The sequence below is a fragment of the Channa argus genome, chromosome 14 (genome assembly GCF_033026475.1).
Source record: "Channa argus isolate prfri chromosome 14, Channa argus male v1.0, whole genome shotgun sequence".
Lineage (NCBI taxonomy): Eukaryota > Metazoa > Chordata > Actinopteri > Anabantiformes > Channidae > Channa > Channa argus.
Genome location: NC_090210.1, coordinates 9,241,090 through 9,267,708, shown reverse-complemented (window position 1 = coordinate 9,267,708; position 26,619 = coordinate 9,241,090). Strand labels below are relative to the sequence as shown.

The 26,619-nt window shown below is 39.7% G+C and overlaps 4 protein-coding genes across 7 annotated transcripts in view; 2 read left to right on the top strand and 2 right to left on the bottom strand.

The window, feature by feature from the left end:
• Positions 1–430: 430 nt before the first annotated feature.
• On the top strand, positions 431–2,961 carry ahsg2 (alpha-2-HS-glycoprotein 2). Its single transcript, XM_067474483.1, has 7 exons — positions 431–696; positions 1,101–1,211; positions 1,319–1,400; positions 1,497–1,651; positions 1,757–1,852; positions 2,061–2,132; positions 2,263–2,961. The coding sequence occupies exons 1-7, from the start codon at positions 499–501 to the stop codon at positions 2,722–2,724; spliced, it is 1,176 nt and encodes a 391-aa protein (XP_067330584.1). The 5' UTR covers positions 431–498; the 3' UTR covers positions 2,725–2,961.
• LOC137098331 (trithorax group protein osa-like) lies at positions 2,815–21,111 on the bottom strand. Of its 2 annotated transcripts, none has more exons than XM_067474478.1 (7): positions 20,985–21,111; positions 6,865–7,047; positions 6,625–6,746; positions 6,351–6,516; positions 5,791–5,906; positions 3,808–5,716; positions 2,815–3,742 (listed from the first exon to the last, which is right to left on the bottom strand). In XM_067474478.1, the coding sequence occupies exons 2-7, from the start codon at positions 6,956–6,958 to the stop codon at positions 3,678–3,680; spliced, it is 2,472 nt and encodes an 823-aa protein (XP_067330579.1). In that variant the 5' UTR covers positions 6,959–7,047; positions 20,985–21,111; the 3' UTR covers positions 2,815–3,677. The 2 variants fall into 2 exon arrangements, with proteins under 2 accessions (XP_067330579.1, XP_067330578.1); XM_067474477.1 differs by lacking the exon at positions 20,985–21,111 and adding an exon at positions 7,151–8,741.
• On the bottom strand, positions 10,219–16,750 carry LOC137098336 (profilin-2-like). 2 transcript variants are annotated; one of them, XM_067474486.1, is made up of 3 exons: positions 16,242–16,711; positions 14,666–14,858; positions 10,219–10,640 (listed from the first exon to the last, which is right to left on the bottom strand). In XM_067474486.1, exons 1-3 carry the CDS (start codon positions 16,368–16,370, stop codon positions 10,543–10,545), a joined length of 420 nt encoding a protein of 139 aa, XP_067330587.1. In that variant the 5' UTR covers positions 16,371–16,711; the 3' UTR covers positions 10,219–10,542. The 2 variants fall into 2 exon arrangements, with proteins under 2 accessions (XP_067330587.1, XP_067330586.1); XM_067474485.1 differs by lacking the exon at positions 10,219–10,640 and adding an exon at positions 10,731–10,977 and having other exon boundaries at positions 16,242–16,750.
• Positions 19,707–26,619, top strand: part of LOC137098332 (TSC22 domain family protein 2-like) — a 19,520-nt gene continuing 12,607 nt past the window's right edge. The window contains exon 1 of one of the 2 annotated variants that reach the window (XM_067474480.1): positions 19,707–22,545. In XM_067474480.1, coding sequence (XP_067330581.1) covers positions 20,726–22,545 — 1,820 coding nt within the window. In that variant the 5' untranslated portion in view covers positions 19,707–20,725. The remainder of the gene's footprint in view (positions 22,546–26,619) is intronic. The other variant, XM_067474481.1, reaches the window with a different exon arrangement.

Genomic DNA, 26,619 nt, shown 5'->3' with positions numbered 1-26,619 from the left:
GCCCAATGCAGAGCAAATACGTGGGCGGCAGCAAAGAGCATCTGTGTCCCTCAACTATGCCCCCCTGTTAGCAAACATCCTCTTTTTCTCAGTGGGGATAGACAGCTGGTTACACAATATGACTGTCTGAACATGAAGCTTTTCACACTTTGTTTGAAATTTAAGTTAAAAACATTGTTCTCCAGAACTTTGGATAGCCATAAAATCATAGTGGAAATGTTTACTGATATCTCTCCAGAAATTAAAGGTATCAACTTTTACTGATTTAATCTTCTATGTCAGACTATTTCAACTTATGTTTGTTTTGGCAGTAGTCCTGAAGCAGAGTATGACCCTCGTGTGACGCAGTAGTCAGCAGGGATGATCATGGTGTTTAACTTGGCTCTGATTTCCTGTTTAAAGTACAGCATATATACACCACAAGCTGCATAAAATCTGCCTCTCCACTTGACCCTTATCTGTTCAACTCTTCTGATACAGCTAGCATTTCTCACAGAAATGAATGCCCTAGGTATCAGTGTAGTTCTCGGAATACTGGTAGGGGTATGGGCTCAGATCAATGTGCGAGAGCCTCTGTGTGATTCCCCTGAGGCAGAGGAAGCTGCCCTGCTGGCTAGGGATTACCTTAATGCCCAGCACAACCATGGGTACAAGTATGAACTCAACAGGATCGAAGACATCAAGGTCCACACTGGGGTAAGTCAGCCAATAGGTGTAGTTACAAGTAAATACATACTAAGGTAGACGCATGATGGCAAAGTTCATGTGCATTTCCTTTACAGTGGACAAAAATGTCACATATCCTGGTAGTTTAAAATCTGTGTTTGGGATGCAACTTTTTAAAAGTTGTTTGGTAGAAAAATGCTTCAAAATATTAATGTGGAGACTTTTAAAGCCTCCCGTGACCCTGACTCAATGCACTCATTACTAACCAACGCCAACCTCAACATGAACTACATATTAAATATAACAAGATTAACTTTGCTGAATTTTGTTAATATGCTGGACATACATTACATTAAAAAACATCTGTCAAATACCTGTATTATATGCAATACTAAATTGACTACTAAACTGTGTTTTGCTGTATCCCTTCTTAGCCCACTGGAGACGATTCATATGCAATAGAAATTGACCTCCTGGAGACAAATTGTCACGTGTTGGATCCCACACCTCTTGCCAACTGCACAGTCAGACCCAAGCATTTGACAGTGAGACTGCATAACATTAGAACAGAAGAATTCAGCCAAATTGAAAGATAGTGAAAATATAACTGAGTATAGAGAAGAATATTGAATATTGTGCTATTTTCACTCAGGCAGTGGAAGGAGACTGTGATGTGGTGCTGAAGAGGGTTGACGGAGTGTTGACAGTTGTTGCATTCAAGTGTAAAACAGAGGGTAACACTTTCAGATCACTCTCTAAACCATTTAACTAAAGAGTGTAATAATGAGCGTCCCTTACAAAAACCTGTGTGTATCTATGTTTGATGACAGAGTCAAGAGAGGACCTTTGCCTGGGCTGTTATACTCTCCTTCCCTTAAACGACACCACAGCACTGAAGTTTGTTCATGACTCTCTGGCAACTTTTAATGGTATTAACCCAAATCAAACTTACACTATTCTGGAAGTTGGAAGGATGTCATCACAGGTGGGTTTTAGCATAATCGGCTCAGAGGTTTTCACAAGAATTAATGCAAACGAAGTTTAATTAGTGACTGTTAGTGAAGCAGTACCTTCCCATACTTTGTTTCAGGTTGTGGCTGGTGGGCCACAATATTTAGCAGAATTTATCATAAATGAAGCTAATTGCACTGGTGACACCTGCGAGCCCCTGATTGACCCATTGGCTGTAAGTACACAAAGCATCAGTTCAGTTTAACAAAGGAGCAAACACACAAAAAAGTTCTTTGTTGTTATGCACTGACACTATATGACAATAAGAAGCTGTTTACCAAATCCCCTTTAAACTGTTCGAAATAAACAAAAATAGTTTTATTACTGATAAAAAAGGGGCATTTTTTAAAAATATTCATAGCAATAATTGTTTTCTCTGCCAGGAACGGGGTATTTGTACTTCCAAAGGATTCAGCTTTCAGCACACAGTGGACTGCAAAATGTTTCCCACTCTGGTAAAATACAACATTTATCTTTACAAATATTATGGCCAAAACTTTATAGTCAAACTTCTATCATCTTACATTTATATAATAAAAAAGCATGTCTAAGCCTCTAACCATACTGATTTAAACACTTTTTCAGATGCCTATTGTCAATGACATCACGATAGGTGCAGTTCCAGACTATCCAAAAGCAGTCCATGTACTACACAAGCATGGGTTTGGCCACCATAAGCTGACAGCTCTCCATGACCCTCATCTAAGTAAGCTCCTGTCTGCAGAATCAGCAGAGTCAGCTGAAATTGTACCTGTAGCTCCTGGAGTGGTGGCTCCTGCTGCTGACCCTGCTCCAGCTGCCGACCCCGCTCCAGCTGCCGACCCCGCTCCAGCTGCCGACCCCGCTCCAGCTGCCGACCCTGCTCCAGCTTCCGACCCAGCATTGGCCTTAGATTCCTCATCCAGTAAAGAGTTCCCTTATCGCTTTATGTTTAAGAGAGAGGTTCCTGCTACTCCTGTACTTACAGTCGTTGACAAGCCTGCATCTGAACTAGGTCCTGTTACTCTTTTGCCAGCATGCCCAGGAAGGGTCAGATTCTTTAAGTGAACAGTTTGCTCAGACTATATTAATTTGCTTTACCTATATTGGTGCTAGAGTAATATTAAACAATACATGAACACGTGCTGTGGTTGGTAGATTAATACATTTCCTACAAACAAGAAAAAAAAATTACGGTCTGAAATTGTCAAATCACAAGACCATCGTGCATTTCAATACAATTTTTGAAATTTCTGTAAGATTGATTTGCATTTAATGCTGCTAATAAAGCACAAGTCCAAGCAATGTGTGTTGTTTTTCATTAACATGTATCGTTAAGGAATGAAACATCTGTAATATAATAGCCAATGAAATTTTACGGATTTAATGAGGATAAACTGATATGCTTACTACAAACTCAACAACCTCATCCAAAATGCATTTCAGAATTCATGCCACATCTGGGTTATTGGAAAACTGCTCTTTACTGATCTTGTTGACTCATGTCAATGACATTTCTGTGAACCCACTGACATTTCAAACAGCAATAGATAAGAAAATAGCAAGGTTGTCCTCAGTGACTCCATGTTAAATGTCTGAGTTTCTTTCAACATGCAAAGGCTGACAAATCATACAGTAAGTAAGATTTAAAAAAGCTTTTAATTCTTTGTTCTTCAGGGTTGTAGTCACTGGGGCCATTGTTGAGTACATCCTACAGGTTTCTCTACATGAACTGGTCAATGTTTATTAAGGAAAAGTTCATGGTGAGGCAAATTAAGCAAGAACAAGTTCAACAAGGGCATTACCCCTTATGATGCTAGAAAGGCTGCGTCAACAAGCACCAAGTAAATTAAAAAAATAAAATAAAATAAAATTATATATAAATTTCTTTTTTTTTCTCTTACATCAACTGCCCACTACTACAAAGATTCCTGATTTGTTTACACACCCACTTATTTGCAACACAGGATAAAGAGATTGGAGGAATAAAAAGGGCTCTGATATGTTAATTTTATTCATTTTTAGTTCACATTTAACACAACTAATTTCTGCTTTCCATCATCTCTCTGAATGGGTTGGTTCATTCCTGTAAGAGACATATATTAATAGAAATAAAAATAGACTAAAGTTTTAATCAAATCGTCGACTTACCATTTACTTGGTCAGATGCAGAGCTCCAGAGTTGAAAAGTCTCTCCAGCAATATGGGGCGGAATCTGTTGGCTGGAGCCTGAAGGCATCGCAGATTTTAAGTCTTCAAATGAATCAGGAAACTGAGGTTTTAAATGTGAGGTACTAAAATAGCCATCCTGTGGCAAATGCACAAACCGGGGGCCATTTAAAGCAGGAACAAAAGATGGCAAACTTTCTGGTTCATAACCAGAATTTGCAGGATTTGCTGCCATAACCAAATCTTTAAGAGGATTTGGAGACTTATTCCAACTATAGTGATCTCCACCTGGAGGGCCATGTGGTAGAAGCACATACCTCTTCGGCTCAGAATAGGAATGTGCAGTCTGTTCATCTTCAGTGTATTTTTCTGAGCCATCCTCTAACGGCTGTGAGGAGTCAGGGACCATGGGCTTACTATACTTTGTAGTGAGAGGCTCTCGAGACACATAAGCGAACAGAGAATTATCCAGTCCAGGAGGTTTACTAGATTGCGTGTTAGTTGGCTGCAGTTCCCTACTGGTAGCTTTATTTTGATTTTTGGTATCAGACATAAAATGAAGACTATTGGGATATTTTTCATCCGTAGGAAATAACTTAAACTGCCCAACTTGATCTACCAGGACATTAGCTGGAGCCTGATGTTCAAACGGCACATTATAGTGTGCTGGCGACTGCCTTCGTAACTGTCCATTATTTAATAGATAGGGCCAATTACGATATTGTACATAAGGATCTGTGGGCTTGCTGGGATTGCTTCTGGGTAGTGAAGCAGGGTTGCCATCTGGTGGCTGGAGATGTAGCTGATTTTCACTTCCAGGTGCTCTGGGTTGCAGTAAAATTGATGCAGAGTCTGCCATCCTTGCTTCAGCTGGCACTTGACCAAGGGGAGCAGAGCCTGAGCCACTACCAAACCCTGAATGTGCCAATGAACGGGGGAATGGCAAAGCTGAATAGATCGGAAGTGTGTCTGTACTGCTAAAAGCAGCTGGAACAATGTGAAGATATTGATGAAATGTTATTTGTGGACAGCAATTAGAAAATCCAGATGGGCAAACTTGTGGGCAGTACAAAGGAGACATTGGTTGAAGGTCAGGGGGGACTACAACATAGGAGGTTTGTTCAATAGCAGATCCTTTGGTTTTTGTGTTACTAGCAGGTGTGGTGACCTGTTGTGGTTGCTGCACAAATGTAGGTGAAGGACCTTGGGGAGTGTCAAGCTGGGGTGCAGGGGTTAAGGTTTGCTGTTTGATTGGTATCGGCATCTGATGACCATAAGGCCAATGTCCATGGTAAAATGGGCCTGGGTAGTATGGATCATAAGTTTGTCCAGGGGTTTTCTTAGAAAATGTGGGCTTTGTTTGCACAGTTTTTTCATAAGGTTGTTCTATTCTGGGAGGTTTAAGTGCTGGTGGCTGAGGGTAAAAGAAAAAGGGATATGGGTGTATTTGTTCTTGGTCCTCAGACTGGCTTGGGGGTGGTCGAGTTACCGGTGGCTGTGTACGAAAAGTTCCAGGCTGAAGTGGTTGAACATAAAATGGGAGAGGGTCATGCCTTGCCTGGCCTGCAGTAGTTTTGATTGGAGTTGTTGGAATAGGTTGCACAGTAGTTGTATGTTCAAAATAAGGGTAAATGAAATAAGGGTAGAAATCATAGTTAGGTAACTGAGGTTGACCAACAACCTTTGGCTGTTGAGTTGGTTTTTCAGGTACCTCTGGTTTCTGAGGAAAACTTGAAACCTCAGGAACAGTAGGCTGTTGTGGTTTTTGAGTTTGATAAGGAAATTGAGTTGGAGTAGGCCTTTTTGTGGGTTCAGGTTGAGCTGGTGACAGTGAGGGACAGGAAACTGTTGTTACTCCTTCTCCAGCCAGTTGGAGGGTGTACATTCCATCCTAGGAAATAATGTGTCAATAAAATAATTAAAAACTAAATAAAAAAATAAAAACAACAAGAAAGTTTACTGTACCTTTTTCTGCAGGCAGGGTGCATAGTGAATAGAGATGACCACACCTTCAGGATGAACAACTACACCAAACCCACAGATAGATGAGGCCTTTATCAGGGGCTCCCAATTACTATTCACTGCAAATTAGACAATATTAACCCAAAAACAAAGTTAAAATCACATGTAGCCAGACAAAGCAGAAATTCTCACGGACTCTAAAGGAGGGTTTTCCCTTCTTAAAATGAAAGGCATATAACCCCTTAGTGGAACAAAATCCATCAGACTATATAGTTATCAAATTAATATCCACAGCCAAAACTTAGTATCATAACTTACTAAACTGCATATATGAATCTGCCATAGCCTCTGCCCCCCAGTCCTCCCTACCACAGGTGTGACTTAAATTATTATGAAAGTACACAATCATCTGCAACAAAGCCCCTAGCACAACTAAATGGATGTAGCTATTGTGATTTGTTACCTTTGCATGACAAGTCTTAGAACTATCTAAGGGGGATGTTGTGTATTTATTCTGTGTGGAACTGAAATATCAATTTTAATAAAAACAACCAAAAACTTACATTTTACTTTGATTTTGGTGACAGAAACTGTCCATTCTGTTTTCACAACCATGCCCTCAGCATGACAGGTGACCATTGGAGGGTCTGGTGAAGACAGCCTTGTCAAAGGACATGACATCCTCATTGTTAACCCACACCAACGCAATGGCAGAACATAGCTATCCTCCTTTATTAAAAATAAATAAAGGAAATAAAAATATGTAAAAACAAAGATTGCAAGTTTGGCCAGTGTGAATGTTCAAGTGTGTGGCCTTTTCTGAACAAAGTATCCCACCTCAAATGTAACAAAGCAACCATCATAAGGTGCAACTACAACCAAGTCTCTCCCTGTTGACCTGATGGTGTAACCACAGCTTGTTGGCAACTTGGACAGAGGTAAAGAGGACAGGTGTCTTCCTGAGAGATCAGATCAGCACAAAGAATATTTTCAAATACTGCATTAAAACCGCTCTAATGACAAGTGCACTAATGATTTTGGTAACTGCACTGACTTCAATGGGAAATGAAAACTTACCCCTGTCCACGAAGATGAGTGATCCAGGGTTAAAAGCATCATTGTGGAATTGAAGTTGCATGGCGTCTGCTGTGCATTCAACCTTTGGTTCCATTAGAAGAAGTCTGTCAACTGCCGCACTGTCTGGGTCCAGGTTTAACAGTTCATCAGCCCATAGGGAGGGCTTATCGGGCTCCCCCCAACCTTTTTGAAAAAAATGCTTTATGCAAGTTCAAACATGTAAACCAACAGTGTTGCAGACTAAAGAGTGATACTATTATAGCCATTAAATCTGGAATTAACAAACCCATGTCTGCTTGATAATCTGAGTCAAAATCCAGGGGTTTCTCCATTGCTTTGGTTCGTTTGCGTTGAGCACCTGGCAGAGAATTTCCCCCAATTAGGAGTTTGCCCTGGCGTACATCGTTCCCTTTAGTTTGACCTTGGCTAATCGTCGAACTTTCCCGGAATTTATCCAGAGCCTTCAGCCTCGTCAGGCTGGCGCAATGGCAAACTGAACTAACAACTACAAAAAGTCCTAAACACAGTAAAGTCTTACTGCCCCCGCTTTCACCACACGCCATTGGAACAAAGAAAACGCCCACTGAGCTGTTGTTTGCGTAGACAGGTTGAAAAGTGGAGCCCGTGAGCTGTGGTCGTCGTCTAACACCTGGAAATAGCAGGTGTGACCAGTCGTGCAATTAAGGACGTCACTTTCAAGTATGACGCAAATGTTTAAAGAGCAAAAACTTACATGTAATATCTATCATGTTTCTGTTTAGTTAATGGGTTAGTGACAGACAGAAAGACGGCCATACCATTCGACTTGCTTAGTTTTTACTCAGCAGTAAGATATTCCCCCCCCCCCATCAAAAACGGCTTCGAAATCAAATACAACATTCATTATTGTCATCGCAAACAATATTTGCTTCCAATATAATGGCGCCTTTTTTTTTTACCTTTTGCACCTTCTAAACATCGCCTAAAAATACATATTCAGTTTTTACAAATTTTCTTTCATCATAGGAAGTAACAAAATGGCCAAGGAGTATATAAAAATGTTACAGTGAAATAATTCATATCAGTGCTCAAGTTTGCATCCCTACTGATAAATGAATTACAGATTACCTTTAGTTCATTACTGATTGAATGTCCTTCAAATATTACATTGATGAAAAAATGCCTTTGTTTTATTCTTTTGCCATTTCAGAATCAGGGGATGCAAACTCTTGCGTACAAATTTTGGCCAAACGTCTTATTTACAGGTAACTGGACCAGATCTGACTTTTGAAACCATTTGGCCGAACCACTGATGATTATAGGTGAGTTACTTTAATGGGGGTAAATGGTTATGCAAATATCATACCTATTTTCTGTATAATAACTTTAATTTTGATCATTTTGTAGAATCCTGTTTTGATTTTGACATGAGTCTTTTGGAATTTTAAACTTTGTTTCACAGCCTAACATTAGGTCCCCATACCATTATTTATAGTGAACATCCTATATTTTATGGCAAACATATGTCATATCTGCTTTAAATATTTGGAACCATAATTATTGGATTTGAGTACAGTAGCCACTGCAAACATTATATATATTGGTCAAAGTATTGATTTGTTCAATATATATATTTAGATAGTAAACTGAGACAGTTTAGAGACACCTTTGGCATATTTGTGCTTCATTTACATTGGGAGAAAAAACTCCACAACAAATTGTTATTAATGTAGTATAGATGTGTACATTATTACAATGCAATAAATGACAACTTGATTTTCTTTCAGCTTTAAGAAACCATTTATTTGATATATGTACCCAGCCATTTCTAGAGGCAAGGGGAAAGAGAACTTGTCTACACCCACTCAAACATAAAATTCTACCATTTGAGAACATAGGAATATGTTTGGATGAGTGATGCTTCCACTTGCATATACTAGATCCCCAATTGTATGTTTTTTCAAAAGACATATGCACTACTGCTCATACAGTGCAAGTGTGAACTGAACCCTACATACACTCATACTCAAGAAAACAAAACTGGCTTCTTATCTGGTTGGAATAACTTTTATTTGATCTGTCTGTAAACAAGATGTCACATCAATTCATGGCATTTGCAATAGCAGATTTTGTGGCAGGAGGAATTTCCAACTCAAAAAATATTGCAAATGTATTGTTTTGTTTAATTCTGTACATATTTCACAAAGTCTGAACATTACTGATGCCAAAATATCCTTTAAGAAAGTGCCATTAAAAGTTACTTCTTGCTTGGGCAGCAGTTAAAAATCCAACTTATAGTAGCAACAGATCAGATCGATTTTATGGCACAGAATACACAGTTCTCAAATTTTTCACAAGACAACTTACAAATGTTCTTATTCCAACCAACACCATTTTCAATGTTTAGTGTACACAGCATCATTTTTTTCTTTTAAATATACTTCTAAGTACCTTACTATGACAATTTGTGAATACACCTTTGATGACTAAAGCACAAGGCAAATAATTCCAAGTGTTGGAGCCCAGCAACCTGGATTTACAGTCAAAATGCATTCATACTGTAGTAAAATGACATTGCCTTTTCATTAGTTAATGGACATGAAGTTAGCAACAAATCAATTAGTGATGAAAAGTTTAGTGTTGAAGTTTAAAGAAGCTGTTAATGTTTTACAGTTATCTAAAGTAGTGTGATTTTCAGTCAACAATTATCCATCAGAAAGTGTTTCTGATAACCCTCTTATATTGACAATTGGTCCAAAGGGCCGACAGGGTGGGCTTCACAAAATGAGTGTGTAGTAATGACTTACAGCAAAATTTACAGATGGCGGGAGCTGACTAAAAAGTCTGAGCTGTCACAGAGGTGGAATGTCCACTGAGACTCCATGAGTTGGTGAAGTATGATAACATTTTAAAAAGTCGGCTATGCTGACCTTAGACTACACTCAAACAACAGCCCAACACCACATCATTAACTTTTAAGATCACATTCAGGTACAACAGCAAAAGCTTATGATGGAGGGTAAATTAGTTGTTCTTGAAGGCGGCAAAAAAAGAAAAAAAACAAAAAACTGTCAGAAGAAATTTGTCATTTAACAGATATTTTGAACATTTGAAAACGGAGGCAGATGAGATGATGATTTTGGCTGGAATATCATTACACTAGGAAAGAGCAAAATAGGGCTGTGTTCTTTATGCTAAAGAGTGTATGCATGCATGCAACTTCTAAATGCCCACATGCTGATGAAACTAAAACTGAACCCAGCATCTTTAAGTAATGCTCAAAAGAAAACGCATAACAATGCAAACTGTCACCACCATGACATGTGTACTTCCCCTGGGAAAATTAACAAGTTTGTAAGTGAAGGAGAGTCCAAAATCGTTTAACGCTTTTATTACATTTTATCATTCTTGCACACTCTTTTGGTTAATGAACATTTAAAAGAACATGCCTTTACTGTAGTGTCAATAACATGAGAAGTACAATGTTAAAGTGGAGAAGTTTTCTATTTTTAATTTTTTTCTTTTTTCTTTTTTCTTTTATTTAAAAGGGGGGGGGGGGGTTAAGCAAACAAAAGGCTGCGTATAAAAGTAGGTTGGGGAGGAAGTAACATTGTATGCCATCTAATCCTGGACGTAGTGTCAACACAATGTGGTGAGTGGGAGTGAGCTGCAAAGTTGATAGATGGGTGGCGAAGTTGCTTAATATCCAGACCTCCTCAGGTACTCAGCCATTGCATGTGCTTTCTTGTTAAGATTTCCACCATGGACCGCCTCCTTTCCCATGACTAAAACCAATACTGGAGCACACAAGGAAAAAAAGAGAAATGAACAAAATTGAAGAGTCTCCCCCCCATAGGATGAAGGAGGGGAACAAAGGTGACACAGTATCTTACCACTCTTCATTGCTATTAAAAGTTTCCATCACATTTGATTGCTTCCAGGAGAAATCTTAACAGCAATATCTCTTTTCTCTTCTTTTTTGTCCCTCAATTTTAGCTAAATGAGCTTGGAAGAAAAAAAAAAAAAAGAAAAAAATTTAAAAGCCTGAATCCCTCAAGTATTTTGCCATTGAGTAAGCCTTCTTATTCAATCCGCCTCCATGGACCCCTTCTTTGCCCATTACAAGAACCAAAACTGAAAGAGAAGAGATAGAAAAGGGACAGTTAAGAAAAGCAAAAGAAAGAAATTCAAAAATAAAGAAAGAAATAAAATAAAAAAAAATGGACTAGACAGGAGGAATGCTCAAACTGTGTGCATTACATGGTTGACTGTAGGTTGTCGTTGCTGCCATAGTTTAACAATCAATATAGGATCAGTTTGTTTAAATAAAAATAAAATCCATTTGACAATGCAACTTGGACTAAGGATGCCAGTTCTCAAGGACTTAAGAAAATGATTACTCCCTTTCTTAGGATCAGGTAGCACATGGGGGTTCCTCAACATGGTCCATAACATCAGTGTCTTTTGTGGAGCAACTATATATTTAAACACTAAAAAGCCAGTGGCACAGCCAGTATAGTGCACATGCATGAGACTAAGGTACACTTTAATCTTACTACACTTGCCGGTATAAATTACATTTTTGACTACCTTTCTGAAGCCACAGCCCTGAGTCTTCAGTCAGACTGAACTCATTTAGGAAGAAAAAGGCCAAAATATCTTTAGGACAATGGTTTAGACTCAAGTGATTTGTGAATACAATGCTTTATTGTAGCCAGCTTAAAAAAAAAAAAAAAAAAAAATTAAAAACTTATCAATTTAAAAATTCAATCTGTGATTAACATTACAGCAACGTCAAACCCATAGCCACAAAGGTAAACATGCTGAAGCAGGCAACGCTTAGCTTACATCAGGTTAATTAATAAATAAATAAATAAAACATTTAGTACTTGTATTATTACTTGTGACATATAGTACAAGTATTAAACATGTTTTAATATGTTAATTTTCATCACAAGTCTACAGCTATTATCTATAAGCTTTGTATAAGAGCATTATGGAATGTGATTAGGAGTGGTTAACAATTGTTTAATTATCAAAATCGATGTGCACCAATTTTTCCCCAAACTACTAATTCTTCAACTCAGTCGTTTTACCATTCATAATCATTGAAGTCTGTGTAAAGCAGAAATAAAATCAGTTTGTCACACCATTTGAAAAGCTGATTTTGAACAATTTAAAAAAAAAAAAAAAAAAAAAAGTATATACAAAGTCTATGTTCTTTGTTCTGTAATACTTGTGGCATTAGAAATTGTTAAAAGCATGCCCAATAGTACCAAAAGGGGCCTGTCATCAAAATTTCAAATAAAGTCAAAGCATTACATCGCATCTGGGCTAGCCTCCATACTTTTAGCATTAGCAACTAAAGGCAATCCCTCATTAGGACTTTCTTTCATCTTTTATGAAAGAAGAAAAGCACATCCCTTAAGATGCCTTCCATGTGCCAAGACATCACCTAATGTTAGAAGCTAAAGCCTTTCTTAAAAATCACAAAGTTAATCCATGTTTTCTTTTTTTAGCGTCGCAAAAAAGCTCTTGCAACAGAATTACAACTGTGGCAGAGCAGATACTACATCATCCTAACATGGTTTTGTCTTCATCTATGAAAATTCCCAACACTTTATTTTTAAGTCCTTATTCCAGCGTTGCAGGTGTAATACCTGCTAACAATGTCTCCATCTTTCAGTCCCCTCTTCTATGCTGCTGTTCCACCTCACTTATTTTCTTGTCTGTTATATTGAGCAAATACATTTACCATGCAAGCACCTAGGGCTCAAGGGAAAGTACACTACAAAACTAAATATTGTAAAAACAGTATAGCTTTTTATACACCTACAGTGCATCCAGATGACATACATTCCCAGCGTTCAACTTTTTCCACATTGTTATGTCACAGCCTTATTCTAAAATGGATCAAATTCATTATTTTCCTCAAAATTTTAAAATACCCCATAATGACAACATGAAATTCACCTGTTTGAAATCTTTGCAAATTTTTATTTTTTTTAAATCACAAGTATTTATGGCCTTTGCCATGACAGCCATCAGCTCTGGTGGATCCTGTTTCTACTGATCATCCTTGAAATGTTTCTACAACTAGATGGAGTCTACATGTAGGAAATTTAGTTAATTGGATATGATTTGGAAAAGCATACACTTGTCTATATAAAAAGGTCACACAGTTAACAGTGCATGTCAGAGCACAAATCAAGCAATGAAGTGTAAAGAATTGTCTGTAAACCTCTGAGACAGGATTGTATCGAAGTAAGATCTGGGGAAGGGTACAGAAAAGTTTCTGCAGCATTGAAGGTCCCAATAAGCACAGTGGCCTCCATCATCTGTAAACGGAAGAAGTCTGGTGTCACCACGACTTTTCCCTAGAGCGGGCCGGCCGGCCAAACTGTGCAATCGAGAGAGAAGACCCTTTGTCAAGGAGGTGACTAAGAACCCAATGGTCACTCATCAAGACCTCAAGCATTTCTCTGTTGAGGGGAGAACCTTCCAGAACAACCATCTCTGCAGCACTCCACCAATCATGCCTTTATGGTAGAGTAGCCAGACGGAAACCACTCCTCAGTAAAAGGCCGCCTGAAGGACTCTCAGACCATGAGAAACAAAATTCTCTGGCATGATGAAACAAAGATTAAACTCTTTGGCCTGAATGCAAAGATTCATGTGTGGAGGAAACCAGGCCCCACTCACCCACTGGCCAATCCCATCCCTACAGTGAATAGAGGGGAAGATGAGTGCAGCAATGTACAGAGACATCCTTGATGAAAACCTGTTCCAGGGACTCTGGGCCTCAGGCTGGGGCGACGGTTCATCTTTCAACAGGACAATGACCCTAAGCACACGGCAAAGATAATAAAGGAGAGACTACGGGACAACTCTGTGAATGTCATCGAGTGGCCGAGCCAGAGCCCAGACCTGAATGTGATTGAACATCTCTGGAAAGATCTGAAAATGGCTGTGCGCCGATGCTCCCCATCCAACCTGATGGAGCTTGAGAGACACTGCAAAGAAGAATAAGAGAAACTGCCCATGAATCAGGGTGCCAAGCTTGTAACATTATACTAAAAAAGGACTTGAGGCTGGAATTGCTGCCAAATGTGCTTCAAAAAGCTTTAAGCAAATGCGGTGAATACTTATGCAAGTGATTTCTTTTTGTTTTTACTTTTAATACATTTGCAGAGATTCCCCCCCCCCCCAAAAAAAAAACCAATAACAAAAACAAAAAAACTTCATTCACACAGTCACCGGGCTTGGATCAGCACTGCACAGGGAGGGGAGGGGAATGGACTGTTAGGGGTTCAATATCTTGCCCAGAGACACTTCGACATATAGCCAGGACCGGGGATTGAACCACTGACCCTGTGGTCCATGAATGACTGCCTTACCAAATAAGGCTGAAACATTACAAAATGTGGAAAAAGGATACTTTCTGGATGCACTGTACTTATCTGAACTCATTAGGTATACTTCATATTGTTTAAAAAAAAAATACAAAAATATATATAATCTTTGTTCCGAGGCTGGATAGTAGTTTGCAATGTTGGAAATCTCAGTAGGATTTTGAATAAAGGTTTTGGCAAATTCCACTTTCAGTGTGTCATCTGTTCTGCCAAAAAATGTTTTTCATTAACAAATCCACAATTTTGCTTTACACTGACTTTGTTTAAGTAATTCTTTCGAGCCCAAATGCAAGGTGATAGTTTACCAATGTGACAAAAGAATGATCCTTACCCAGGAAGTCAATATCCTAAGAGTTGCAACAACATTAACTGTTCTAAAATTAAATTTTTTTTGTTTTTGTTTTTTTTACCTTTTCCAGCTCTTCCCACAGATATATTGTATGTAGGCTCTCCTCCTTGGCTCTTTGTTCTGATGTCCATTGTCCAATCACCATCATCTTGGAGGCTGTCTCTGAGGACTGAACACTTCTTTGATCCCAGAGTGAGACCGCTGGTGTAAAAGGTCTCCCTGTCCTTACCAATAAGGACATCAATTTCTTGAGACTGGGAAGATGACACACCACAAGATTGAGGCAATGTCAGCTGGATCCTCAGACAGGTGCAATGACAATGTTTCGTGCTGGATAACTAGCAGTATTATAACAATAACAAAAGTTTAACTGAGAGATAAAAAAAAAGGATATCAAGTACATAAATTATGGCCAATAATGGATATGAATTCTGCAAAAAGGTCAAAGGGCACAGCTTTGTTAAGCTATACAAGTAAGAGTCTAGCATAGGATTCAAGATGTCAGCAATTTGTTTTTATTTTAACATAGCAGACCAAATGACTAATCAGTTAAAATTGTTTTTTTGTTGTTCAAGAAATAATAATGCAACCATATAATGTTTTACCCTGCAACCAAATACAACACAATAGGTATATGCTTTTTTGTTAGTTCTCTATTTGTCAAGTTTTGAAGTGTTGGTCTTGTCATTTAGTTCCTGATATTTTGCAGAATATGTGATTAAATTACAAAATTATCAGCTGATTATTGAAAAACTGAAATTACTGTCAGTTGAATCCCTATTATAAACATCTATAAACCTGCCATAGCACTGCATTGTAACACTAAAAATCCCAGCTTAAAAAAAAAAGGTTATTTGTGAACAAAGAAAATAGTGATTTTTGAACAAACACTTTGAAACATAAAAATGTACTGTTACTAGAGCCACAGTTTTTGGAGCCTGACACAATAATAAAAGCTGCAGTGAGTAACGTTAGTAAGTAACGTAGTAAGTTCGGTGACGTCTATGTACCGTTAGTTCTCACATTAGCCCATTCAATTTATTTAAAAAAAAAACCGCAGTGTTTTGCCCACCCCCACAAAAAAGGGAAAAAAAAACTCATTGATATGCAGCTAGGTGGCTCGTTTTGGGAGAACGCTAACCAAACATTAGTTTTTAACCACAGGGAGCCGGTAGAGCGGCAGCTTAACGTTAGCTAATCAAAGCAGTCGTGCACACAAAAGCACGCACGCTCCTTCAAGTCAGACACCGTCTATTCGCTGGATTGTAATTAGCGTTAGGTTGATTAGGCAGCGTGTGGAAATTCTGATTCGTGCTTGCAAACGGAAACTGGTCGTTTGGGGGTTTTGTTGTGCGTGAGACTCATAATGAGTGAGGTCTTAACTGATGGCCACGAGGTCTAATCCCGCAACATTTCCTTAGCAGGAAATAGACGAGACAGGCCAGCGATAAGCTAGCTAGTCCACTGAGCTAGCGCGGCACCGTTAGCTTGCCAGTCATTTAGATCCGGCGAGGTAACGGTTTTAGCGCTATTCAGTGGGGCGAGCGTCTGCGTGGGTGATACATAACAACACGGTCAAACAAAACCACACTATCACTCTAATTATCTGGTTTCTTACCTGGTTTCTTATGTCTTACCGTGATATTGTTGAACGTACCACCGGCATGTGCTGCCCAAACATATTTGGCGTCCGTATACCCAACAATGGCGCTATCCTGACAGCTGCCATCGGCCATCAGGTTTTCCACGTAGCTTTGCCAAGACATATTCAAGAAATTGATGCTATATGAAAAACCCAAAAGCTTTGGAAGTGAGGGTCTTAAATTAGAGGCAATCAAATTGGAAGGAAAACCCACAGATTGATTTAGCGTTTCCAATGGAACCCTCAGTTCGACGTTAAGCAACGTCAAGGCTGGGGCAGCAAAGAAAGCCAGGACAGGGAGGCAGCGGCTGGGTGTAGTCCGTATCAGATCACTCCGCACAATGAGCTCCCCGGCGCTTTTATGGAAGCAGGCGGCGGAATAAAGGGGGACTTAGCAGCTCCGCCAAGAGTCATCTCTCTGAGGGAATGCCGGGTTCGACATAAACGCGGATGACGATCTACTAATTTGAATCATTTGGTTACTTTTTCTTTCATTCATTAAATGTGTTTCCATGTTGTAGGAAAAACATGACAAAGACTTTCAGTTTACATACCAAGGACATCAATTACTGTACGTGCTTACACAAAACAGTAACGTTATGTCCTGAGCTTCGGGTGGCTGATGGATTGTAAATGCAACTTCAAGTGTAGATTATTTTTAAATAATCTACACTATTTTTAAATGAGCCTGTTTAGGACATCTGATAGCAATCAGACAAATAAAATTCAGACAAATAAAATACACAGTAGTCCTATTTGGGGTCTAACTGGCCCCAAAACAAAAAAGAAATATATATTTGTTTATGCACAACCTATGTAATGTGAATGTAATTTGTGTAATAACAGTGCTTTATGCTCATGTATGTATTTTGTCATCTCTACTGTGCAATATTTGTGACCACTTTGTGAAAAAAGGTTACCACTTACTTGTCTAGTTTATATTAGAACCCTGTTGGGCACCAAGATGTGAAGATGTAAGGTTAATGTTAAGGGTTATATTTTAGTTTGTATTATATTTTGGTTCACTCATAATTCAATGTAAAGTTGGATGTTTTAAGTTCCCTTCTCAAGGGCAATGTCTCAGTCCATCTTCATCTTGTGAAAATCAGGAGTAAAACAAAGCAACTTTGCAAGTCCCTGTATTATTACTGCTGGATTTGCATTATCCCACCCACACATGAGAAAGTGTATAGCCCATTCCTATAACTCAAAAAATGAAATAGTAAATGTACATTATTTGTTCTATCCAGGTCACATTAACTGATCAAAAGAAATGGTTATCTTACCATAATCCCCAGTGAAGTATCTGATAAACTTTACCAAATGCACACAGATCTTCATGGTTTTCTTCTCTTCTTTTCCCAATATCTATTTATGACATCATGGGGTAGTTCCTTTAAATTTAATCAGCTTGATTCTGTGTACAGCGCATGGTGTTATTTCTAATAAGCGTATAAAAAGATGTGACAGTTTCTATTCTATTTTAGGATCCAGTGATCATCAGTGATATTAAACCAGTGAATGAATTTGCATTTTATAACTAACATGTTTTGTTTCATGCAAACTGGCATAAAACAATATAATTGAGGGATATAAACTAGCGTAGATGTTAGACAGTTCTAGGCTCATTCAAAATAACCAAAAAAGGAAAAAGCAGCATGATATCCTGTCACAGTGAAAAAATACACTCATTGCCACTAGGAGCAGTGTTAACTATGGTTTGTGAATCAACAAGTTGATTTTTCTGGTGCAGAGATATGCAGACGTGATATTTCTTTAGTTTATGGCTGAATTTAGAAATATTCTCATGTGTATTCTGTTGAATAGAAACCAGCAATTTTTTGATTGTTAATGATATAATTTGTGTACAACATTTAATTTCACAGAGACCAATGTATAGTTTTTAAAGTTTGTCATAGGCCATTGTCAAGTATTCTTTTAAATTTTGTATGACAAAAAGATACAAAATTTTGTATGAAAAAAAGTTCTTTTCAACTCAGCAAATGCTGCAGATATAAGTAGTACTCTGACTTGGCATGATGCATATTCCTTCAACCAGCGACCACTGAGGTCACATCAACCCCCATCCGTTCCTGCATAACATCCTTCCACTCCACAAAAACCAGAGCATGGTGCAATCAAAACTGATTTAGTTAAAGAAGGTGGTGCTAACTTGAACGTAAAGGTCAACTATATGCTGTGTAGTATATAATAGCTACAAATCAATCTTGAATCTCTAAAAAAAAATAAAAAAATAATCTATACTATAACACAACTTTGCTTGTACAATCATCTTCAATTGCCTTGGTGTTTTTAAATACATCTACATGGCTGAACAACAAAAATTTGCAAATGTAAGTGTGTATGAACTTACTGTAAGTAGATGTACTGTATTACCCTACTTTAGTGTTTTCTACAGGCATATTCAGTTATTTTATGACTTAGGACTTCACACATGGCCCTGTAAAAAATGCACTGTGAAATTGTTGATAAGTAAATACATTAAATCAAGCTTAAGGGTCATACACCTGAAGGTAGTCAGCCTACATGACTGTAAAACATGGTCAACCACTAATAAACTAAGTTAATGAGCTTTAGTAGGCTTTTGTCTTTTTATTATCAGTTTCATGACTTCATTGACGTGCAAAAAAAACATCTCTTGACAAAGTACCCATACCAAACAACTTGAGAGTCCTATTATATAGTCCGGGTCTTGTACAGCCTGCTCAGCAAAATGCTCAAAAGTACTCCAATGATATCACTGCAGTATATAAAACGGTAGAGGGAGGGAGAGAGCTGGTGCTTTCAAGTGTAGAACAATAAAGTCTGATTTCTGTAGTTGCAAGAAATAGTGCTAATGGTTTTATAAGTCAAAAAAATAAATAAAAATAATTAAATCCAAATTGTCGAATACAAGGAACTCACAGTTTCAGCTGTGGTGCAAAGAAAAAAAGGCCACTATCTTGTCGCTGGTGTTAATAATAAAACGATATAGAACAGATCGATGACAAGAGAAAATTCTCAGTGAGATCAATTCAAATTAATTTTATTCTTATTTTTATCAGTTGTTGCCATGACTTGGTTTGTGCTAATTAAACTACAAATGTTTTTTTTTTATTTTTTTTTATGACAAATGAACAACATGAACAGTTGTGATGAGGCCTATGAGTTCTGTTACCTCACTTGATGACCTGGTCCTGTTTTAGGATGGAAGTCTTAATATTAAACAAACAAACAAAATGACCCTCATAATTTCAATTTCATGCTTCTGTGATAAATTTTACAGTTCAAATGTGTCACATGGGATTCTGCCATAGCAAAGTCAGAAACTGGGAAACTAGTACCTGGAGCTAGGGTTGGAACAAGCAGTTGTTATCCATTATCCGCATATCTGTTCTTTGTTTTGCTAATTAAAATAGAATTATTGATTCAATTATCACAATTGTCCGGAGGTCGTCGATTCATTTATTATCATTGTGTTTCAGCACTCTGAGTACCTATTTTGCCTCATCGCTACACAATAGTTTAATTGCTTTTCCTGCTATATAGAGACTAAATTAGCAGTACAAATAAAGACTACATAGAGCTTAGTTGAGATGAAAATTTGTGTACGTGTGGTGATGTCGAAAGACTAACATCTACTCTCTTACAAACTGTTCACTTGATTATTGTAATTATCTGTACATTGCTGTCACAAATGTTCCGACGGTGCCATGAAGGCAGCGTGAGGGCGATTCTCAAACGTGTTCTACGTAAATATCTCTGCGCAACCGACCTACCCACCATGCAGTGCGGTTGCACGCAACATAGCCATCTTGTCAAGAGTGACTGGAGGAGGGAGGTAACTGTAGGCGCTATTTAGATTGTCATTTGTTTTAAAGCCTGAAATTTCAATACGTTTTCTTCCCTCGACCGCAGTTAGATTCAAAGTGTTGCATCTGAAGGACTTTAAGATATTGAAGTGGGCGGGTACAAAGGACTACTTTCGTGAAGATGTCTCGTATACTTGTTCCGACGTAGGGGGAGTGTGCAAGCCAGTTGGCTTGACTTGCTAGCTAGCTCAGAGAGTGGAGGGCTTCGGGCCCTCCTCAGCCTAAAGTAGCTCCTGCACCTGGGCAGCATATTCTGCGGCACCAACGGTTTGATAAGTGCATAACTGGGACGTAGCTGGTCGGCCCAGACTGACCGAAAGCTCTGGATTAACATCACACCGGCAGCTGCTATCCGTCTCCAAAGCCGCATTGCTGGCCAAGACGACACGAAGTGTGGCGTTGCGTTATGAGCTCATGAAACGCAACAGGAGACCGAGAGAGGAAGAGGGATGGCGCAGATTCATCTCGACTACAGTTAGCGACGCTAAGTAAAATCGATGCAAGTGTGCTGTTTGATATGATCTAAGCCTGTAAAAGCTGCAATCCGCACGTCCCTTTTAACGGAGGATAAACAGTGCCACAGGGGACCAGGAATAAGGCTGACAATATGTCGAAAATGCCGGCCAAGAAAAAGAGCTGTTTTCAGATCACTAGTGTGACTCAGGCCCAGGTGGCGGCTATAGGTGCCGCTGACGACACAGAGAGTCTGGACGATCCAGACGAGTCACGGACAGAAGACATGTCGTCGGAAATATACGACATGCCACGGGCTGAATATGAACCTACGTGTGATAGAAGTTCATCCGAAGAAGCCCTGAATAATGTTGGCGAGCACGACGCAGTGAGTGTTGCACCATCACACGTACCTGAAGCCAGTCAGCTGTCAGCCAATCCAACCGGAGAGTTTCAAAAAGTGGGAGTGTCCGTCTCAACTCATGGTCAGCAGCCACCGGGAATTGGCGTTACAGCAGGCTTGCCCCTTATCACCCATCCTGGGGCAATGCAGCAGCAACCAGTGTGCAGTGTGTCAGTGAACACATCCCAGCCCGCTGCAGTGACTAGTTCAGCTCCTCCTCCTAGCACCTCTACTGTGAGCTGCACTTCACGCTTCAGGGTGATTAAACTTGATCATGGTACTGGAGAACCCTTTCGAAGAGGCAGGTGGATGTGTACAGAGTTTTATGACAAAGACTCTGAGGGCACCGTTGTTAGTAGGACTGTAGATAGCATTAGGCATTCCGGTACAACACTGGAGTCTGCAGATAGAGACAGTGGGGTTGGGCTTACAGGAGGCTCTGTGGTTGCTCCAGCAACACACTCAGGTCAAGGTTTGGGCTCCATAGCGGATGCTTCTCTCTCTACACATCGCATGCATTTAATGGAGACACTAGCGCAGCAGCAACAAATCCAAAATTATAGTGCCCGGCAACAGGGTGTTAGTGGGTCGACCACGCAGAGTGCTTTCGCTAGTAGCAAGCTTACAGCTGTCCCAGCTCAGCCAACAGTTGGAGTTCTCCAGTCTTCTGGTCCCCAGACCATGCTGCCCGTTGGACAAAATGGCCTGCCTCAATCTGGTATCCACATACAGAAGTCCCCCATCATACCTCCCTCTTCCCAACCAATTGTTTACCCTCCCCAGCAGCAGCAACAGCAGATTCCTATGGGCCACCACTTGACTGGCCAGTTGCCTGGGTTGATACAGAACCAGACAGAATACTATCAGCAGCAACAGCTTGCTACCATGCAACCAGGGCTTTCCACTGGCCAATCCCTCCCAGTGTCTAGCCTTTCTGCCGGACTGCAGCCTGTTGGGCAAGGACCTGCTCCGGTTCTGCCTTCAGCCGTTATAGGAACTTCTGTTTCAAGTCAGGTTGCAGATGTTGGTGGAGGGGGATCTGTACCTACTGGACAAGCAGTTCCGGGCCTCTTACAACAGCAGACTCTAGGAATGGGAGCTGTTGGGGGCTCCATACTGGTTGGTAGTTCCAATCTGCAGCAGCAGACTGTGAGTCAGTATGCAGCCGCAGGGGCGCTTCAACCCCATGTCCTCCACCCTACATCCTCCGGTGTACAAAATGTGCCTGCCATTGCAGTGAGCTCCAGTGTGTCCACCACTGTACCCACTGCTGTGCCCAGTGCCTCCAGTGTAACCATGCCAAATGTGACAACCTCCAGTTTGCCTCCAGCTCAGATAGTCCACAACAAGACGCCAGTGGCTTTGGGGGTGCAGGGCCTACCAGCAACTGGATTTGGACAGGTGGAGAGTGGTGGCGGAAGGAAGTCGGAGGGCCTCGTCAATGCTCAGTCACCTGTTGTTTCTGGAAAGGAACCTGTGAAGCCCTTCATACCTGAGAGCCTGCAGCTCACCACTCCGACTGTCAACAGCTTGTTTGGAATCCATATACCTGTCGACGGGGAGGAGGACAGGTAACAGTCATAAACTTGAGCATTTTGTTTATGTCCCTGTTGAGCATCAACACCATGCACGTGCAACATTTCCATTTTACAAATAATTCAAGCAATCAATTATAGATGGTGTAGGATGTACTTGTGTTTATTTCAGCAAACAGCAGGGGAGAAGCTTGTTGATAAATAGTCAATGGTGTGATTATTAGGTGAAAAACAGTTATTGTTTTAGTGTTTGTCATTTTTCTTGGCGAATGGACTGGGTTTGCACCTGAGGTTCACGGTGGTATGGGAGGGGGGAGGAAGAGGAGAGTTGTGGCACACAGGAAGGAAATAATAATATTGTTATAATAATGTAATTTGTCATTTAGGCCTAAAAAAGCAAGTGGCGTGTAACACGTGCGGAAGACACCTACGGCTTCTCCAGCACAAATAACTTGTTAAATTTCCATGAGTGCTGTAATCATTACGTGTTTGTGTCCGTGTGTGTGCATGTGTGAGAATTTTGTTACAGGGCTAATGCTAACCCTTTCCTCCCAACTTTCCTCCTCATTTTAGGTGAAAAATAAAATGTGTTGCTAGTTGTGCAAAGTTAGCTCAGTTTTCTGTTAACCTCAAGCCATTCTGTAAATGTGCTGCATGCCTGCACTTTTAATAAGGAAGTAATTCCTGCTTTGAAAAGACTTTTTAATGTAAACATAGTTGGAGAGCGTTTGATTTTGTGTTGCTCACAGCCCCATCAGACTCCTCAGAGCTGGGGATTTACAGAGGGCTTTAGAGCAATGGCTGAAAGATCAGCTGATTAGCTTGGAGATTTTATTTCTTAATGACTGTTTGTAATACAAATGTAAACATTCTACAAAAGTCAAAGAATAAAAATTGGAATTCCAAAAAAAAAATAAGTATATCAATTTCATTTTAGTTTTTCTGTAAACTACTAAATTTGACTATATGTTTACGTGTGATTATATATCTATCTATCTATCTATCTATCTATCTATCTATCTATCTATCTATCTATCTATCTCTCTATCTCTCTATCTCTCTCTCTCTCTCTCTCTCTCTCTCTCTCTCTCTCTCTCTCTCTCACGTACACATATACACACACACCTTTTTTTAATTCCTGAGTTTTAGCTCTTTGTACAACATCTAGTAAATGGCATACTTAAGCAGAAATGGTGCAGGGTTCTAAATTTCGCCAGTGGTTTGCATTTACAGTCAACAGAATGTAGACCAGACTGGATATGCAGAAACCCCTTTTGTCTTCACATGTGAGTGGACAGTCTCTTAAACAGTATTTAAATGTGTCTCAGTTCAGCATGTGCACAGTTGTTTATCATGTCTAACACGTGGTATTTGTCCGTAGTTTGTGGACCAAGGAGAGAAGTTGCTACTGCTACAACCCTGCTGCTTTTAAGGCGGTGTTTATTTACATTTTTGGGAAGTTGACACAATTAAAGTATGCCAAATTGGGTACAGGCAGTTCCTGTTTGCAGACAACAGACACAGTCCCTGGATTATTTTAGTGGAGTGAAAAAATACAAAACAATACGATTTTGAGGCAAATTCAAAAATAAGGAGCATTTTTAGCATCTCAGATATATAGATATTATATTCTCCATCTGAGAATATGAGTGCATGTCACTATGAATCTAAGAAGATGGCTGAAATCTCTCCCTTTTTAGTCAGTGCTGTTACTTCAACTTAAGTAACCAGGTTGCAGTCAACTTTGAGTAAGGGGATTTGAGTTTTTTTTTTTTGTTTTGTTTTTTACTGTCATGTAAATGGAAAATCTGGTTTCCGTAATCACTGTAGGGGATTAGGAAAACCTGATTTCCCCATATAGATTTCAATTGGAGAATGTAGATTTTTCTTTAAAGTAGGCACAGAAACAGGTTTCTAATTGGCTTTGTACAAGAGTGTATGCATAGGACAAAAGGTAGCAGATGGTAGCAGAGTTGAGTTGCTGGATGAAATAAAGATCACAACACAGTGATGCCTCCTTGTTTTTTAATCAAGTTGGCCAACCCACTACAAAGTGCTCTGTAGAAGTTTTAATAAGTTATATTCCATTGTAAATTTTTTGCCTTCTCACACTTCACACTATGAAAAGGACCTTCATTTGTTGTCTACCTGAATTTTTCTCACTTTGCTGTCAGTATGCTGTGACACACACAGAAAAAAAAGGGTGTGTGCAGGGGTCCTGTTGTAGCAGCCATGCACTCATTATCAGACATTAAGCAGTAGTCTTTTCACTGTGCAGATAAGAGATGTGACAGTGGGGTGTGTCAACCAACTGTGCTTGTTATATTATGGCCATTTTCTTTTGCAATATGGTACCCTTAATTACCGCATGCTCTGCTTAGGACTTTCAGATGTGGTTAAAGACACACTCGTACATGTAGTAGTAGACTGTAGCTGACTGGCTGCTGCTGTCCCTTTTTTGTAACTTTTTTTTAAACTGTTGGTGCAGCATCACTGTGGTTGGTGCTTTGTACCTACTACCCAAGTGATTAAGTGACAGACAAGACATGACAGTTGTTCTTGTATAGATGAAGTGCAGAATGACATTGCTGTGCAGAGGCAACTGTGGTATGCTCAATAGAGTTGGAGGTAGCTGCAAAGTGAAACTTGTGCCTCACTTCTGCAAGAATTTTAGGTATTCTCCATCCACTGCCACCATTCCCTCCCCACCATATTTCCACTGTACTGTTTATTTAGTCCCTTACTGCCCCACACACAACAGAACCACTTCTTTTTGGCCCTCAAATGGACTACTTCCAGAGCCCATATCTGTAATCTGCGTGTGCATGTATGTATATTTGTATGTGTGTGTGTACATACATACATACATACATACATATATATACACACACACACACACACACACACACACACACACACACACACACACACACACACACACACACACACACACACACACACACACACACAGGTTGCATAATGTGAAATTCAGTGGCCCTAGAGTTTGTCTCTTTCTTCTTTCACTCTGAATTTCCCCTGTAAGTAATGAAAGCAAAACAGATGAGATTTAGACTAGAAAATGAAGATGTTGTTCTGATACTTAAATTATGGTTCGTTCAGCTTAATGTTTCCCAGATGGCTTCAACAACTGAAGGCGTAAAATAACATTGGTGAATTGTCATAATGTCTTTGCTGTAGTCACAGAATAGTTAGTTATATTGCAGGATCATTTGCATCAATCTATTGTAACTGCAGTCTGTGTGTAATTGAGCTCATGCTGGGGAGGTATGGTTTATTGTCCTCACATAATAGGAGCTTATGCAAAATCTGACTCCCAGGGAGGTAAGAGAGGGAGGAGTGTCCAGGTCTGCGATTTAGTAGAGCAGTTACTGCTACTTTGAATTGAGAGACAGTCTGGATGTGGGTGGATGAGGGGTGTGTCCTTAAAAGGGGATGGGCTGACTCACTGTGTGTATGTGTACGTGTGCATGCTGGTGGTGTTGGCTGCTTACTAAAAAAAGGTGCCTGGTGTGGCAACATTTCTGGATAAATTCGCAACAGACATGAACAGCTTATTCTGTTAGTTGTGAAAGTGTGTTCGAGTGTGTAAGTGAAACAAAGCGACACCATGTAGGCAGGGTGTTTCCCTCCCCTCTGTGATCTCTGCCTTACTGTTATATCCTGTTTCAGTCCTAGTCCCTTGCACTGCTCTCCACCACCTATTTAATATTCCTCATTTCACTCCTCACTCCCACACTGGCGGTCTTCGGTCGTATCCTGTGACATTTGGTGTGTACATTTTATCCAGATTTCCTCACAGTGGTAGAAGTTCACACCTTCCTCTTAACCTGGTAACTACAGTTAATACTGTATTCCCTTTTAAACTATAGAGCAGCAGCTTCATGTTCTGTGCAGGAATAGAGTCACAATACAGTTGCAGGAAGTGCATTCAGCAGTAGTGAAATAAGCATTTTTCTTCTGTCCTGAACTCAGTAATTGTATAATGTGTGTGTTTATGTGTACAGCAGTCATGTTGTTCAGCCTCCCCTTAGTCCCAAAGCTGTTCTCAGAAGAAAGCTGTAAAATTCAGGTTGGACTAACGATCTGTAG